General features: G+C 41.1%; 1 protein-coding gene across 1 annotated transcript in view; it reads left to right on the forward strand.

Annotated features, from left to right (window-relative positions):
• LOC137498937 (carbohydrate sulfotransferase 5-like) overlaps positions 1–17,935 on the forward strand; it is a 145,803-nt gene that overhangs the window by 78,882 nt on the left and 48,986 nt on the right. The window contains exons 4-5 of the mRNA XM_068226795.1: positions 11,591–11,826; positions 13,493–13,691. Coding sequence (XP_068082896.1) covers positions 11,591–11,826; positions 13,493–13,691 — 435 coding nt within the window. The remainder of the gene's footprint in view (positions 1–11,590; positions 11,827–13,492; positions 13,692–17,935) is intronic.

Consider the following 17,935-nt stretch of genomic DNA (forward strand, 5'->3'; position numbering starts at 1 on the left):
GCCACAATCAAATCCTATATTAATATTTACACGTTTAATTCTACTATCTCTGCGTGACACTTTAACTCTACCATATGTCTAGTAATTCATGGTCTACTTATCTCATTGTTGATCTCCTCCTCTCTCCCTCCGGGTAGGCTAGCATGATTTAGCCCATCACGGTAGAGGTCTCAGCCAGGGTCGTTTCTTGGAGTCCGGTCTTCCTGCCCCGCTGGCCCATGGTGCTGTCTTCTTCTTGAGGGATGCCTCGTTCAAGGTAGCGTCTTCGAAGCCACGTTCTGAAGTTCTTGCACCTCACTCCCCTCGTAATATCTCGACTTCTTACTACAATGAAATATTCACTTTAAACACAACGCAACATTCTGGACATTTATTTAGGTTGAGCTAGCACACAGCGCTAACACTTTGCAATACACACTCCTCGTCCTCCATTCTCGTATAACTGCATACTCGCTAACTTGTGCACTGTGCCACAAACTATTTTCTGCTCTAGAGACTATCCACTCGGTTATTGTGTTTTTATGCCCGCTTAATTTGGATTCAACAGTCTATCAGAGGATAGATATAGACCTCCTTAGCCTATTGTCCACACTTCCTCGGCACCTCGGGAGCTTCGCCCCTACCGCTATTTATCCGAGTCTACAAGTACGGCGTGCTTTTGTTACTGATACCACTAAGCACACGCGATCTCATTGATAGGTATCTGAACATCGCGCCACCTATAAATCCACTACCTTTAACTCTGTAAGTCACCTATCCACTGGATCAAAGTTATCGCACTGTAATAATTACACACTGTCTTTGTTCTGAACAAAAGGTTTCTGGCGCAATCTAGGCAGACGTGCGACGCGTGCTGGCAGCAATATGATCGTCACTGGATGATCTCCCCCCATATCACTCCGCTTTTATATGAGGCAACGCACCAAAGGACGCCAGGGAAAGTCCCGAGAAACAACTTGAGTCCGGAATGTGGCCACTACAGAGCTTCCCACGGTGGTTCTGCTTGGTACATATTTATTGATCTAATCATACGTTAATAAACCTGGAGGGATCTATAGCTTCGTAAAATTCTAGCAATCATTTCCATCTTTTTATTTTCCTGAGAAGCCTTCAATTACGGGAATTACGACACAATTTCCTTAATGTGGTGGGCCTGTCTGCTCCCGCTAAAAATCTCTGTTAAGATGGCAGGTCTCTCCCCCAGACAAAATCCCATCTCTCTTTCCCTCTTCCTCACATATTCTTTCTTCGTCACACATGACCACGCCTTGCCTCGGGAAATCACCTTCACGATTCCCGCTCTCTATACAGCATCACGCCCTCACAAGCGGCGTCCTACTGCAAAATTTTTACTGCGTTAAATATCCATTCTCGCGTTTAAGTATAATGGTACATTATATGTGAGCGGTATATTTATGGTCGAACCAACTCCTTCTGGAGCCCTTGGTGGGAAGATAAATGAGAGATCCCATACCAAATTTCCTACTGTTAAATAATAATAATAATAATAATAATAATAATAATAATAATAATAATAATAATAATAATAATAATAATAATAATAATAATAAAACTTACACATTGATCAATGTGCACGCTCCCACATATCAGCACAACAAGACTGACCCCGAAACTGCGGAAAATTTCTGGGAAACTAGAAGAAACAACCAATAAAATACCAAGGCCTCATGTGAAAATCTTATTAGGTGATTTTAACGCACAGATGGGTAAAGAAAGAAAATTCAGAGATACCACAGCGCCCCATACCAAGCACGAGCGTGCCACAAAAATTGTGAAAAAATAATTGACTTTTACAGAAACTTCTAACTTAAAATTATGAGTACCCAATTTCAGAAACCTTCACAAAAATTAGCAACATTCGACAGGGTGAATACCAAATTGACCATGTCGCTATTTCAAAGGAAACCACAAAATAAATTCTTAATGTTAGAGCTTGCAAAGGAGTCTTTGAATCGGACCATTATTTTCTCCAAATAAAGATGAAATACCAACCCAATAGAAGACAGAAAGACCCATCTAAAATTATTAAACCAGATCCAGCGTACTTGAAACTCCACAAAGAAGAAATCTTCATGCAAGTTAACCAGGAGAAATAAACAGACTGGCAGAAAATAACAAAGAAAATTCAGGAAGTCATGAAACTAGTCCAACCCCCTCGCACCAGGAAACATCGCTAGTAGAACGCAATTTGCGATCAGGCAATTGATAACAGCATAACTGCGTGGAAGAGGTTTAGCAGTCACAAGACCGAGGAAAACTGAGAGAACTTTCTTCAAATTCAAAAACATGCTTCAAAAATAATTAGGATAGAAAAACGAGGATATGACTCCGCGAAATTCAGAAGGATTTCACCACGAATAATACAAGATGATTCTACAAGACGTTTAGAGAGAATCTACAGGGATGTCAAGTGTCCAGCCTGTGCTTCAAAAAACCCGACGGATCATTGGAAATCAACACAAAAAATATCTGCAAAATCTTAGCCCAATACTTCAACTCCCTTCTTAACTGCGAACCATCTCAAGAAAAACTTGTCTTCATCCCTCCGGTGTTCACACACCCGGACTCACAAGCCCCCGACCTCAAAGAAACTGAAGAGATCATCAAGCAGCTTAAAACCAACAAAGCACCAGGAGAAGATGGGATCATTGCTGAACGTCAGAAACTAAACTAAACGATCCTGCACTAAGGCAGAAACTTCATAACATAATTTCGGACAAATGGACGATAGAGCGTATACCAGAAGCCTGGGAATAGTTAGGGATTATATTTGAATAAATACGTTACTATCCAGAATAACTCAGTTGTTGTTCAATGTAATTTAGATATGCTGTATCATCCACGATAGTATATAATACTCCTAATATTGTGTCAATCAACAAATATTAGATGACGTTAATATTTCGAGCCTAAACAATCTGGAAACCACGATTATAATTGCACGCCATCATGTTGTATATCAAATAGTATAATGTCAAGCATAAAATTAATCATGGTATGAAACTCTATGGAATGATCTGATAAATCGAATTTACAATCTGTTTAGCCGGTCGCCCAATAGGATTCCTGAAACAATTTGATTTTATCGTCATTTTTAGATGTCAACTGATACGATGACATATGTAACGGCATTTAACTGGCATTCAGACACCCTAGCTGGCTGAGGCATACAATAATCCCAATACATTCTTGTAATAAGAAGAAACCTGAGTGCGGAACTCCATGCCACCGACTGTACGGGTGCATAAGGTTATACAAATATTTTTGGCCGCGCGAAGAGATTTCTGTAGGATAAGAAGGCGAAAACCATCAGTTTCAAACGCGAAATACCAACTGGAAATGGATCATACCGATCTCGATATCTGCAGTCGCTTAAGTGCGGCCAGTATCCAGTATTCGGGAGATAGTAGATTCGAACCCCACTGTCGGCAGCCCTGAAAATGGTTTTCCGTGGTTTCCCCATTTTCACACTTGGCAAATGCTGGGGCTGTACCTTTATTAAAGCCACAACCGCTTCCTTCCCACTCCTAGCCCTTTCCTGTCCCATCGTCGCCATGAGACGTATCTGTGTCGGTGCGACGTAAAACCACTGGCAAAAAAAGAAATGGATCATGGGTTGATCTTGCGGGTGCCATCCTTTGATACCGTGAAGAAATCATTCTATCGCCAGAACTGAACAGTTGGCCAGCGTAGAAAGAGCCACCAAAATCCAGACGGCATACAGGCTAACGCCTTTCAGCACACAGTCTATAAGCCTGCATGAATAAACGATGTGTCTCTACAATTCTCTATGTGCAACTAGCTCTGTGGCCTCGGTTATTTCCTCATCTTTTATTATTAAATCATTAAAAGCCGAGTCTAAGCGTCGTTGCCTTCATTTCCATCTATGTTCTGGGTGATTTCTGACCAGAAAAAAAAAAGTAGTGTTACGAAATTTTTGCAAACTTTGGGCTGGAAATAAAGAGACAAGCTGCTCGACTAAACAGTGTTTTCCGAGCTGTCAGTGGAGAGATGGCGTGGAATGACATTAGTAGACGAATAACGTTTGAGTGGTGTTTTTGAAAGTAGGAAAGATCATAATATTAAGATAAAGGCGGGGTTAAAGACGACAAATTGGGGCAGATATTCGTTAATAGCGAGAAGAGTCGGGGATTGGAATAATTTACTAAGGGAGATATTCGATAAATTTTCATTTTTTTATATTATATAAGAAGGAAATAATGACGTCATATTAAAATGTCTACACTCGGTTGATGAGGCTATATTATTATTATTATTATTATTATTATTATTATTATTATTATTATTATTATTATTATAGACCGTTATACCTTTCAGCGTTCAGTCTGCAAGCCTCTGTGAATTTACTAAACGTCGCCACAATCCTCTATTTGCAACTAGTACTGTGGCCTCATTTAGTTCTATACCTCTTATCTTTAAATGTCCGACTCGTTGGCTGAATGGTCAGCGTACCGCCCTTCGGTTCCGAGGGTCCTGGGCTCGATTCCCGACAGGGTCGGGAAATTTAACCATCATTGGTTTATTTCTTTGGCACGGGGGCTGGATGTATGTGCTGTCTTCATCATCATTCCATTCTTATCACGATGCGAAGGTCGCCTACGGGTGTCAAATCAAAAGACCTGCACCTGGCGAGCCGAACATGTCCACGGACATTCCAAGCACTAAAAGCCATAGTCCATTTCGTTTCATCTTTAAATCATTAGAAACTGAGTCTAACCATCGGCGTCTTGGTCTCCCTCTACTCCCCTTACCATCCATAACAGAGTCCATTATTCCCCTAGGTAACCTATCCTCCTCCATTCGTCTCACATGACCCCACAACCGAAGCCGGTTTATGCGTACAGCTTCATCCGTCGAGTTCATTCCTAACTTAGCCTTTATCTCCTCATTCCGAGTACCCTCCTGCCATTGTTTCCACCTGTTTGTACCAGCAGACTTTCATGTCTGTTACCGGTACCTCTAACTTATGAGTAAGATATCCTGAGCTAACCCAGCTTTCGCTCCCGTAAAGCAAAATTGGTCTGAAAACAGACCGATGTAAAAATTGTTTCGTCCGAGAGCTGACTTATTCTTACAGAATACTGTTGATCGCAACTCTGAGCTCACTGCATTAGCTTTACTACACCTTGATTCAATCTCACTATATTACCATCTTGCGAGAACATACAACCTAAATACTTAAAATTTTCTACCTTTTCCAGCTTTGTATCACCAATCTGACATTCAGTTCTGTTGAATTTCTTATCTACTGACATCAATTTAGTCTGTAAGAGGCTAATTTTCATGCCATACTCATTGCACCTATTTTCAAGTTCCAAGAAATTAGACTGCAGGCTTTCGGCACAATTTGCCATTAAGAACAAGTCGTCAGCATAGGCCAGACTGCTTACTACATTTCCACCTAACTGAATCCCTCCATGCCATTTTATACCTTTCAGCAGATGATCCATGTAAACTACGAGCAGCTAAGGTGAAGTATTACAGCCTTGTCTAACTCCTGTAAGCACCCTGAACCAAGAACTCACTCTACCATCAATTCTCACTGAAGCCCAATTGTCAACATAAATGCCTTTGATTGATTTCGATAATGTACCCTTAATTCCATAGTCCCCCAGTATGGCGAACATCTTTTCCCTCGGTACCCTGTCATATGCTTTCTCTAGATCTACGAAACATAAACACAATGTCTATTCCTCTCGTAACATTTTTCAATTACCTGGTGCATGCTGAAACTCTGATACTGACAGCCTCTCTGTGGTCTGAAACCACACTGGTTTTCATCCAACTTCCTCTCACTACTGATCGCACCCTCCCTTCCACGATGCCAGTGTATACTTTGCCTGGTATACTAATCAATGGGATACCTCGATAATTGTTGCAATCCCTCCTGTTCCCTTGCTTATAGATAGGTGCAATTACTTCTTTTGTCCAATCTGAAGGTACCTTACCAACACTCCATGCTAATCTTACTACTCTATAAAGCCATTTCATCCCTGCCTTCCCACTAAATTTCACCATTTCAGGTCTAATTTCATCTATTCCTGCTGCTTTGACAATGGAGTTTATTTACCATCCTTTCCACTTCCTCAAGCGTAATTTCACCAACATCATTTTCTTCCTCCCCATGAGCTTGGTTGTTCGCGACACCACCATGAAGATTTCCTTTTACGTTCAGAAGATTTTCAATGTATTTCCTCCACCTATCTAGTGATTCCCTGGGATCTGTTATGAATTCGCCTGAATTACTCAAAAACACTGTTCATTTCCTTCTCCCCTCCCTTCCTAAGATTCTTTATTACTGTCCAGAAAGGTTTCCCTGCTGCTTGACCTAGCCTTTCCAGGTTATTACCAAAATATTCCCATGACTTCTTTTTGGATTCAACAACTGTTTGTTTCGCTCTGTTTCTTTCATCTACGTACAATCCCTGTCTGCCTCAGCCCTTATTTGGAGCCATTTCTGATAAGCCTTCTTTTTACGTTTACAAGCTGCTCTCACTTCATAATTCCACCAAGATATTCGCTTTTTGCCGTCTTTACACACAGTTGTTCCTAGGCATTCCCTTGCTTTTTCTACTACAGCATCCCTGTATGCGACCCATTCTCTTTCTATATCTTGAACCTGCTTACTGTCCACTGTTCGAAACTTCTCACTAACCATATCCATGCACTTCTGTCTAATTTCCTCGTCCTGGAGATTTTCTACCCTTATTCGTTTGCAGACAGATTTCACTTTCTCTACCCTAGGCCTTGATATACTTAGTTATCAGATCGTGGTCTGTATCATCGAAAAATCCTCGAAAAACAGATATCCTGAATTCGAAGTCGGTTAAGATATAGTCTATTATGGATCTGGTACACCTGGGCTCCCATGTGTAGCGGTGAACAGCCTTATGCTTGAAAAATGTATTCGTAACTGCTAAACCCATACTAGAACAGAATTCCAGCAAACGCTTCCCATTCCCATTAGCTTCCATATCTTCCCCACATTTACCAATCACCCATTAGTATCCTACAGTTCTATTTCCAACTCTCGCATTGAAATCGCTCATTAGCACTATCCTATCCGTGCTGTTCACCCTGACTACGATGTCACTCAATGCTTCATAAAACTTGTCAACTTCATCCTCATAAGCACCCTCACATGGTGAATACCTTGAGACACTTCTCGTCCTAATTCCTCCAACTGCCACATCTACCTACATCACTCGCTCATTTACGTGCCTAACAGGAACTATATGCGTACAATAGTATTCCTGATAAACAGTCCTACTCCATACTCTGCCCTTCCCTTTTTAACACCCGTCAAGTACACTTTATAATCTTCTATCTCCTCCTCCTCCTCGTTATCTCCCCTTACCCGAATATCACTTACTCCTAGTACATCCAGATGTATCCTCTTTGCTGACTCAGCCAGAACTACTTTATTTCTTCCAAAAGCCCCATTAATATTGATAGCTTCCCATCGAATTCCACTTCGTTCGCCAAGTTGTTTCCAAGGAGTCCCTCGCCTGTCAAATGATAGTGGGACTCCGTTACTCCCATAGGTCCGAGGCTTGCTTAAAATGTTCTGAGCTCGGTAAATTCATGAAGCAGGATGCTACCCTACTTGGAAATAGTCCAAGTGAGGATCTCTCCTCTAACGGGTTATGGACCACCGGTGGATTGTATAGTCCTAGCCGCCTAAGCACAAGGAGGGCCACGACTCAGAATATGTCTAAGATGCCCACTCCCATTCCATAGCAACTGGTATCCCGACTCTCAGGACCACTTACTAGGCCACTCAGCCGTTGCCCATAGTTCTCGAACTAGGACGTGACTACAGGATTATTATTATTATTATTATTATTATTATTATTATTATTATTATTATTATTATTATTATTATTATTATTATTATTATTATTATTATTATTTCCGGCTCCATGACTAAATGTTTAGCGTGCTGGCCTTTGGTCCAGGGGGTCTTAGGTTCGATTCCTGGCAGGTCCGGGGATTTTAACCTTCATTGGTTGATTCCAATGGCTTGGAGGCTGCATGTGTGTGTGTGACGTCTTCATCATTACAAAGTATAATTTTTCATAGATATGGCCCATCCCCATAGACGCGGAGATCGCCTATAAGGCGTCAACTCGAAGGACCTGCACCAGGCCTGTTCGTGGGCCACACATTATTATTATTATTATTATTATTATTATTATTATTATTATTATTATTATTATTATTATTATTATTATTATTATTATTATTATTATTATTATTATTATTCTACTGCTTTTCCCACATCTGTGGGTGGGTGCGAACTGTGTCGCGCATATGGATTTGGTCCTTGTTTTACGGCCGGATGTCCTTCCTAACGCCAACCCTATATCAATATTGCGTGTTTCCGCAGTGGTTAGTAGTGTAGTGTGTTGTCTAAACACAAACACCCAGTCCCCGAGCCAGAAGAATTAATCAGAATCGATTAAAATCCCCGACCTGACTGCTGGGAATCGAACCCGGGCCCCTCTGAACCGAAGGCCTTAATGCTGACCATTCGGCCAGTGAGCCGAACATTGATGCTATTATTATTATTTATTTTTATTCTCATTATTATTATTATTATTATTATTATTATTATTATTATTATTATTATTATTATTATTATTATTATTATTATATGCGAAAAAGACCAGAAAACTGATCACGCAAAGCTCACTTAGAAGTTGTGCATTTCCTTCTTTGCCAGGCAGCCTTCAGTTTTTCTCTCATCGTGGTTCTTCGTTCTTCTGTCCACTTAGCTCCTGTCTTCTTCTTGTGGTTTCTCTCTGACTCTACTTCCCACTTGTTGATTTTCGTTCTGTAGCAGGTTCGGTTAGCGATGTCGGCCACTTTGATTCCTGATTTTTCCAGGTCTTGGCGGATTTCCCTTGTCCACCTATTTGTTTTGATGTTTTCTGTTGCCTCAAGTAAGATTCTTGTCAGTCTGTTTTCTGGAAGGCGTTTGATGTGTCCGTAAAATTTCAGGCGTCTTTTTCTGATGTCGGCCGCAAGGTTTGAGAGCTCCTCTGTTTTTGTACGAGATTGCAGTCTATATCCTTCGTCAGTCAGTTTTGGGCCGAGAATTTTTCTGATGATTTTACGTTCCTCTTTGAGGATGTCTTCGAGTACTGTTTTCCCGTGGAGATCCAGTGTTTCACTCGCGTATAGTATTTCAGGTTTGATCACAGTGTTGTAATGTCGAATTTTGGTGAAGGTTGAAAGGCATTTTTTGTTGTAATTGTTTTGCGTTCGGCCGAGGGCTCTCTTCATTTTCTGGATGCGGACCTCGAGGGCCTTCTGTTCTTTTCCTGTTGGTACTATAATTTCTCCGAGATATCGGAACTCAGTTACTTTTTCGATTGTGCCAAATTTCGTGTTCAAATTCTGGAGGCTGCAGTGGCTGCACATGACCTTGGTTTTTGAGAAGGAGATTTGTAGGCCGAATTTTTCTGAGCATTTCTTGAGAGTTTCGATTTGGCTGATTGCCTGTTGTTCGTTTGTTGCAAGGATCGCGAGATCATCTGCGAAAGCGAGACAGGAGATTTTTACATGTCTTCTTGTCATACTTAATGGTTGCCAATTTCCTTGAGCTTTTAGAGCTTGTTCCCATTCTCTCATGATTGTGTCCAGGGCTATGTTAAAGAGTAGTGGGGAAAGTCCATCTCCTTGTCGGACACCGGTTTTTATCTGAAATTTTTCAGATATATTTCCCATGAATTTTACTTGGGAGGTTGTGTTGGTGAGAGTTAGTCTGATGATTTTTTGAGTCTTGTTGTCCAGTCCGTACTCACTCAGTGTTTGGAAGAGAGATTGCCGGTCAATGGAGTCGTATGCTTTCCGGAAGTCCACGAAGGTGCAGATTGTGGGTTGTTTTCTTGTGTGTCGTAGTTTCAAGATGGTTTTCAGGTTGAGTATCTGTTCTGCACAGGATCTGTGGGGCCTGAAGCCCGCTTGGTATTCGCCTATGAGTGGTTCTAGTTGTTCCTGTGTTCTTTGGAGGAGGACTCCAGAGATGATTTTGTATGTGACTTGCACCAGGGAAATTCCCCTGTAATTGTTGACATCTGTTCGGTCACCTTTCTTGTGAAGTGGAACGAGGAGGGCGTTTGTCCAATTTTCTGGTAGTTTTTCCGTTGTCCAAATTTCTTGTATGATTTGTGTGAGTTCTTGGAGAGAATTCTTTCCTAGATGTTTAAGAAGGTCTGCTATGAAGCCGTCGTCTCCGGATGCCTTGTTGTTTTTCAGTCGTTGTATGTGTCGGTGTATTTCCTCTTGTGTAGGCGGGGATGAGTCTGGGTTTGGGTTCGGGTGGGGTTTAAGTGGAAACCTCTCCGTTGGTTCTGGGCAGTTGAGTAGTGACTCGAAGTATCTCGCGAGTTCCTTGGTGTTTTCGTCATCTGTGAGTGCCAATTTTCCGTTTTGTTTTCTGAAGCAGAGGTTCTTGGGCGTGTACCCATTTAATCTGTTGCAGAAGACGCTGTAAAAATCACTGGTGTTGTAGTTGCGGAAGTCCTGTTCGGCCGACTTCAGTTGGTCTTCCAGGTATTTCCTCTTGGTTTTTCTGATGAGTTTAGAGGTCTGTCTGCGGACTTCGCGGAATTTTTTTCGTTTTCAGGTGTACGGTTGCTGATGAACTTCTGGTATGCGTTTTTTCTATTCAATATGGCTTTGTCACATTCGGTGTTCCAAAACGGGTGTCTGCTATTTTTCTGTAGTGGGATTTGCTCTGATGCACTCTTCATGATTTTTTCGTGGAATTCGTTCCAAGTTTTGGCTGGGATTTTTTCCCATGTTTCCCTGAGATTTGATGTTTTTATTTGTGCTGTGTCCAATTTTTTGTTTGCCTTGGATTTCTGGTAGAAGCGTTTTGGGGTAAATTTCACTTTGATTCTTGTTAGATGATGGTCCGAGTCAATGTTGGCTCCTCTGCGGACTTGAACGTTGTGTACTTCTTTTTGTGCTGGGAAGGAGATGGCGACATGATCGATCTGGTGTTTGCCGCAGCAGGTGTTGGGTGATTCCCATGTGAAGAGCTTATTGGGGTTTTTCCGTAGGGATGTTGACATGATTTTCAGGTCGTGTTGTTTACAGAGCTCGATGAGGCATTTGCCATTTTTGTTGGTCTTTCGTGTGCTGAGAATCTTCCTGCGGTTTTTCTGTAGCACTTTTCTTTACCAATTTTACCGTTGAAATCGCCGAGGAGAATGATGGTGTCTTTTTCAGGTATTTTGATGAGTGTGGTTTCAAGTTTGTTCCAGAAGTTTTCTGTTTGTTTCTGATCTTTGCAGTCGTTGGTTTTTTTTATTATCATCATCATCATCATCATTAGCTCTTCGTTTGAAGTTGGTGTTAGGAAGAGCATCTGACCGTAAAATCGTGCGATGTAATTTCATTTCATATCTTCTTCATTCCCTTCCTTATCAGGAAACAGCTCTAAGTGTTAGATAGATAGAGTGTTTCTTGGTCAATCAAGCTCCTACATCTAAGTAACACCCACAGTAATAATACAATGTATGTTGTTCTGTTGCAGGTCCCTGGAGGACTTGGTTCCCGAGCTTGGTGGTCAGCCTGTCAGAAATATCATCATCACGACGTGGCGGTCGGGCTCAACGTTCTTGGGTGATGTACTCAACAGTCACCCTGCAAACTATTATCATTACGAGCCCCTCTTAGACTATGATATTGTCCAGATCCGTGGCGAGCCCCTGGCGAGTGGGGCCTTACGGAAGCTCAAAGCACTGCTCAATTGTAACTACACGGGTCTTGGTTAGTATCACTGGAGTTCAATAGTTATACTAGAACTAGATCGATACTGTGCTTACTAGTCTTGCATTCCCTCAACAGTTTTTTTCAAGTGTCATAATGCTTCTATTCACTATTCCTGTCTTCGGTTAAATGTCCACTAACATGCAGCAAAATACTTCAACTGCTTCACAACATGAGTACTTCTGCTCTAGGCAGCAGTAATGTCTTCAAAATTGGCATCAGGAAGAAGTTTTCTGATATCTGGACTTGTGAAGATACCCTCTTTGATTTTGGCATTACTGATGCCTGGGAATCGATGACACAGGCACTGAAAGCATTCTCCTTCTTCGTTTACATCTTTAACAATTGTTTCATAAGCCCTGGTTTGATATGAAACAGAGATAACAGTACATTGTACTTGTCAATAAGACTTTCTTAATTTAGCCTACAATCAACTATCTACTTTGCCATTTCTTTTAAGTCCAATGAAGTGACTTGCTCGACTGTCCCACTCTCAAAGAAAGCAGCGGTGCTTTGTGTAATCTGCTTGCAGAGTCAACAGAATATTTATTATGGTACTTTAAAGTCACCACTTACCATTTGTGTTCCTGGTACCTAACTTAATTTATTTTATCATCTCAAGATTTCCGTATGTCTGGCATAATAACTGAATGCGCAATGAGAACTGATGCAAGTTTGTTTTCATGGTGAAAATGGATGAACACATATACATTACACTGTTATATTTATGAGAATCATATAAAAATAAGTAGTTACAGTGTTGTATAAACACATTTGAAGAAAAACACTATATTCAAATCACCTGTAAACACAGTTTTGCACTTAGTGTTTTACTGGTAACATAATCTAGAATGGCAAGCCCAAGGTTTCAGTTTTATGACATCTTGGAGGGATCAATAAAAAGTCTCCAGTGGGTAGGGTCATACTGTAGTACCCCTAGTTTCAGTTTAACCTCTTGAATGCTGTTGCAGAAAACAAAAGTTCTCTCTAAGAAAAGAAGGGTGCAAAGTCTTCTTTGCAATGTCTATATCATTAGTACGTTATTTCTGGCACCACCAATATTTTCCTTCAACGGAGTCTAGACCCAAGTATCATGGCAGATTCTTTCATTTTAAGACCAAAATCTCAAACAAGGTCATATAACGCACGTTTATCAAACAGTTTGGGTTTATTTTCAACACTTTCTGTTGAGAGATTACTCTCAGAGGTAGCACCAGCCATTTTTGTGTCATAATCAGAAGAGGACCAGTCATGTAATTGGGAAGTGGGTTAAATTGCAGATGAAATATTGCTTCAGTACTTAATCTTACTTTTGTTCTTGCTCAAACTACAGGCAGTTACAAAACTTAATACCATACACACACTGCTGTGGAACCATTATCACCCTAAGTTGAAAGTTTAGTTAAGATTTTTGTCCACAAATCCGCATCTCTACCTTGTTAGCACCTTAAGGAAATGTGGGTCTTAAGGTAAATTCTTGTCCTCATCCTAATGTGGTGCAGCTCTTTTCAAGCACACCCCCGATGGAGGTGAGTTTCATGCACCCTTTTAACCACATACTGCCAATCTTACATTTCTGGCAGTATCGGGAATCAGACCCAGGGCCCCAAGGACCACTACACTATGGAGGTCGAGACTTATTTAATTGCAGATTTACTCTTTTCAGATCACTACCTGGAATATGGGAAGGACCACGTGTGGTTGTTCATGCACAATACTCGGCTGTGGGACCAGTGCCTACAACACCCGCATCTCTGCCGGTTACCTGAGTTCCTCGGCCCTTTCTGCCGCCTTTTTCCCTTCCAGAGCATGAAAGTGGTGCGACTCAGGCTACGCCTTGCTGAGGAGTTGCTGGATGACCCTACGTAAGTAAACTGATTGTCATCATCATTATTAAAAATATGATATAATACCTAGGCAGTAAAATTTCCTTCTGACTATAATAATAACAACAACAATGATGCAGTAACAATATGAACAATATGGTTTTGTACCTTCTGAAGTGGTACCATTTTGGTGGCCTTATTTATTTACATGGGCAAAAGTCAATATTTGATAGGTGAATATGTACAGACAGGTCAAGACAGCATCCCATACGTTCTCAACAGGGTTGCGGTTGGTTGACAATAAGGGCTGAGCAAGCTTCCTCGTGCCCATGAAGTGTTAACCAAAGCAATCGGTCACAGATCACGAGTGATAAATGAGTGAATAATCTTGCTACAGGGCAGCGAAGGTGAGAAAAGGTGCGGATATGATCTGACAGCAGATTACTGTACCATTCGCCAGTGAGGGACGTTGGCAAATATACCAGTGGCCACAGTTCATCTAATGTGAACAGCCTGCATAAGAGGATACCACCATCACCAGACTGAACTTTACCCAAACAATCGATCAGTCACTACTGATCTGCATTTAGGGCAGACGCCCAGGTGGCAGATTCCCTATCTGTTGTTTCCCTAGCCTTTTCTTAAATGATTGCAAAGAAATTGGAAATTTATTGAACATCTCCCTTGGTAAGTTATTCCAATCCCTAACTCCCCTTCCTATAAACGAATATTTGCCCCAATTTGTCCTCTTGATTTCCAACTTTATCTTCATATTGTAATCTTTCCTACTTTTAAAGACACCATCCAAACTTATTCGTCTACTGATGTCCTCCCACGCCATCTCTCCAATGTCAGCTCGGAACATACCACTTAGTCGAGCAGCTCGTCTCCTTTCTCCCAGGTCTTCCCAGCCTAAACTTTGCAACATTTTTGTTACGCTACTCTTTTGTCGGAAATCGCCCAGAACAAATCGAGCTGCTTTTCTTTGGATTTTTTCCGGTTCCTGGATCAAGTAATCCTGGTAAGGGTCCCATACACTGGAACCATACTCTAGTTGGGGTCTCACCAGAGGCAAATATGCTCTCTCCTTCACATCCTTACTACAACCCCCAAATACTCTCATAACCATGTGCAGAGATCTGTACCCTTTATTTACAATTCCATTTATGTCATTACCCCAATGAAGATCTTTCCTTATATTACTACCTAGGTATTTACAATGATCACCAAAGGGAACTTTCACCCCATCAACGCAGTAATCAAAACTGAGAGGACTTTTCCTATTTGTGAAACTCACAACCTGACTTTTATCCCCGTTTATCATAATACGATTGCCTACTGTCCATCTCACAACATTATCGAGGTCATTTTGCAGTTGCTCATAATCTTGTAACTCATTTATTACTCTGTACAGAATAACATCATCTGCGAAAAGCCTTATCTCTGATTCAACTTCTTTGCACATATCATTGATATATATATAAGAAAACATAAAGGTCGAATAATACTGCCTTGAGGAATTCCCCTCTTAATTTTTACAGGGACAGATAAAGATTCACCTACTCTAATTATCTGAGTTCTATTTTCTAGAAACAGAGCAACCCATTCAGTCACTTTTTTGTCAAGTCCAATTGCACGCATTTTTGCCAGTAGTCTCCCATGATCTACCCTATCAAATGCCTTAGACAGGTCGATCGCGATACAGTCCAATTGACCTCCTGAATCCAGGATATCTGCTATATCTTGCTGGAATCCTACAAGTTGGGCTTCAGTGGAATAACCTTTCCTAAACCCAAACTGCCTTCTATCAAACCAGTTATTAATTTTGTAAACATGTCTAATATAATCAGAAAGAATGCTTTCCCAAAGCTTACATACAATGCATGTCAAACTGACTGGCCTGTAATTTTCAGCTTTATGTCTATCACCCTTTCCTTTATATATCCTGCTGGCAAGAGGGATCTACTCGTACCCTGCCACCGGCATGTACCAACTGGTACCTCAACTCATCTGTCCATATGATCTCTTGCTATGCGTCATATGCTCAGTGTCGACGTCCATTTGCCTACCTCAGTCTTCGTTCTTTATGACATGCAGTGAGGACAGGTAGAGTGGCTTCTGTTCTCCATTGCGAGGAAATGGTTCTGGATGGTACGTCTGCTCACAAATCAGTGTTATCTAGCTAGCATTGAATTAGCGAGTGATCTGCTGCACTGTGACACGTCTATCTGCTCTTGCCATCCGAGCTAGCTGACGATCAACACGTTGTACACCACGGCCAAAGACCACATTGTGGTGATTTATCCCGAATCCACGCACTCTTGACAAGGTGGCCAGTGGAAAGCCCAGTGCCTGCACGATTTCTAAGATGAAATGACCCATACGTCTAGAACCGATAGTCTGGCCGCGATCAAATGCACAGGGACCTTATATCTTGCCCATCGTGTGCTTAACTGTCATTAGTCTGCATCCATCTAGAAAGTTCTTCAAACATTTGATTCAGTATGTTGCTGTTAGGCTCCATAGCTGACTGGAATGTTTTGTGGGTGACTTCCTACCAAATAGTAATGTTAAGAAAATGTTGCAAAGTTTGGGCTGGTAAGACTTGGGAGAAAGGACACGAGATGCTCGACTAAGTAGTGGACAGAGCAAGTTGGCCAAGTGGTTACGGGTGTGCAGCTGTGAGCTTGTAATTGGGAGATGGTGGGTTCGAACCCCACTGCAGCAAGCCTGAAGATGGTTCTCCGTGGTTTCCCATTTTCACACCAGGCAAGTCCTGGGGCTGTACCTTAATTAAGGTCACAGCCACTTTCCTCCCACTCCTAGCCTTTTCCTATCCCATTGTTACCATAAGACCTATCTTTGTCAGTGCGACATGAAGCAAGTTGTAAAACAAACTCTAATGTTCCGAGCTGTCAGTGGAGAGATAGCAACGAATGACATCAGTAGACGTATAGGTTTGAGTGGTGCTTTTAAAAGTAGGAAAGATCACAATATGAAAATAAATTTGGAATTCAAAAGGATAAATTGAGGCAAATATTTGTTTATAGGAAGAGGAGTTAGGAATTGGAATATTTTACCACGGGAGATGTTCAATGAATTTCCAAATTCTTTGTAATATTTAAGAACAACTAGATAAACAATAGAAAGGGAATCTGCCACCAAGCTGACTGCCCTACATGCAGATCAGTGGTGAGATTGATTGATTGATTGATTGATTGATTGATTGATTGATTGATTGGTTGATTGATTGATTGATTGATTGATTGATTGATTGATTGATTGATTGATTGATTGATTGATTGATTGATTGATTGATTGATTGATTGATTGATTGATTGATTGATTGATTGATTGATTGATTGATTGATTGATTGATTGATTGATTGATTGATTGATTGATTGATTGATTGATTGATTGATTGATTGATTGATTGATTGATTGATTGATTGATTGATTGATTGATTGATTGATTGATTGATTGATTGATTGATTGATTGATTGATTGATTGATTGATTGATTGATTGTCAGCATCTTGGCCTTCAGTCTAGTGATGGGCAGTCTGAGACGAGGTCTCGAGATTTCTCGTGATTTCTAGAGACTAGGGCAGGCACTATTTCTCGCGAGAAATTTCGAGAGATCTCGAGAGCGTTGTCACCGCATTGTGCGGCGAGCAACGTGTCGTAGGCCTACAGGTAGTCGGAGCTGAATGTTGTTTGTGCCGAGTATGCGAATAGCCAACCACGAGCCTTCTCAGTTTCGTAAATACGTGTCAACAAGCGACTAGGGTGTTCATTTCTACCGAGATCTGTTTTAACGCAGTATAACATAACTATAAAGGATACGCATTCTGGCATTGTATGCACTGGTAGGTACACGTACCTGGATACTAGAAGCGTGCATTATTCGAACTCGCCTTGCTGCATCTGCAACTACCAATACGATTCAGGGGAATGTGTAATCTAAAATGCTTCAGTTTGCTCCAATTCTTTCGACAGGTAGGTGTACATCGTTATCAGACCCCGTATTCAATAACATATGACCACTGCTTGTGTAAATACCGATATTTTGGTGACGAAGGAAATAATTCCTTACAATGTTATACAGTATTCGCGTCGTAATTAGGTACTTCGAATTATGACGGTGCAATGTGAAATAGTGTCTAGTTGTACGCGACAACTTGAACACTATGTCCGGAACGCAACGTAAGTTGAATGTCGGTAATTTTTAGAGATGTCACATAGCACAGCCCACTGTGTTGATTATTCAAAAGAAGTAAAA

Source organism: Anabrus simplex, chromosome 3, assembly GCF_040414725.1.
Source record: "Anabrus simplex isolate iqAnaSimp1 chromosome 3, ASM4041472v1, whole genome shotgun sequence".
Taxonomy (NCBI): Eukaryota; Metazoa; Arthropoda; class Insecta; order Orthoptera; family Tettigoniidae; genus Anabrus; species Anabrus simplex.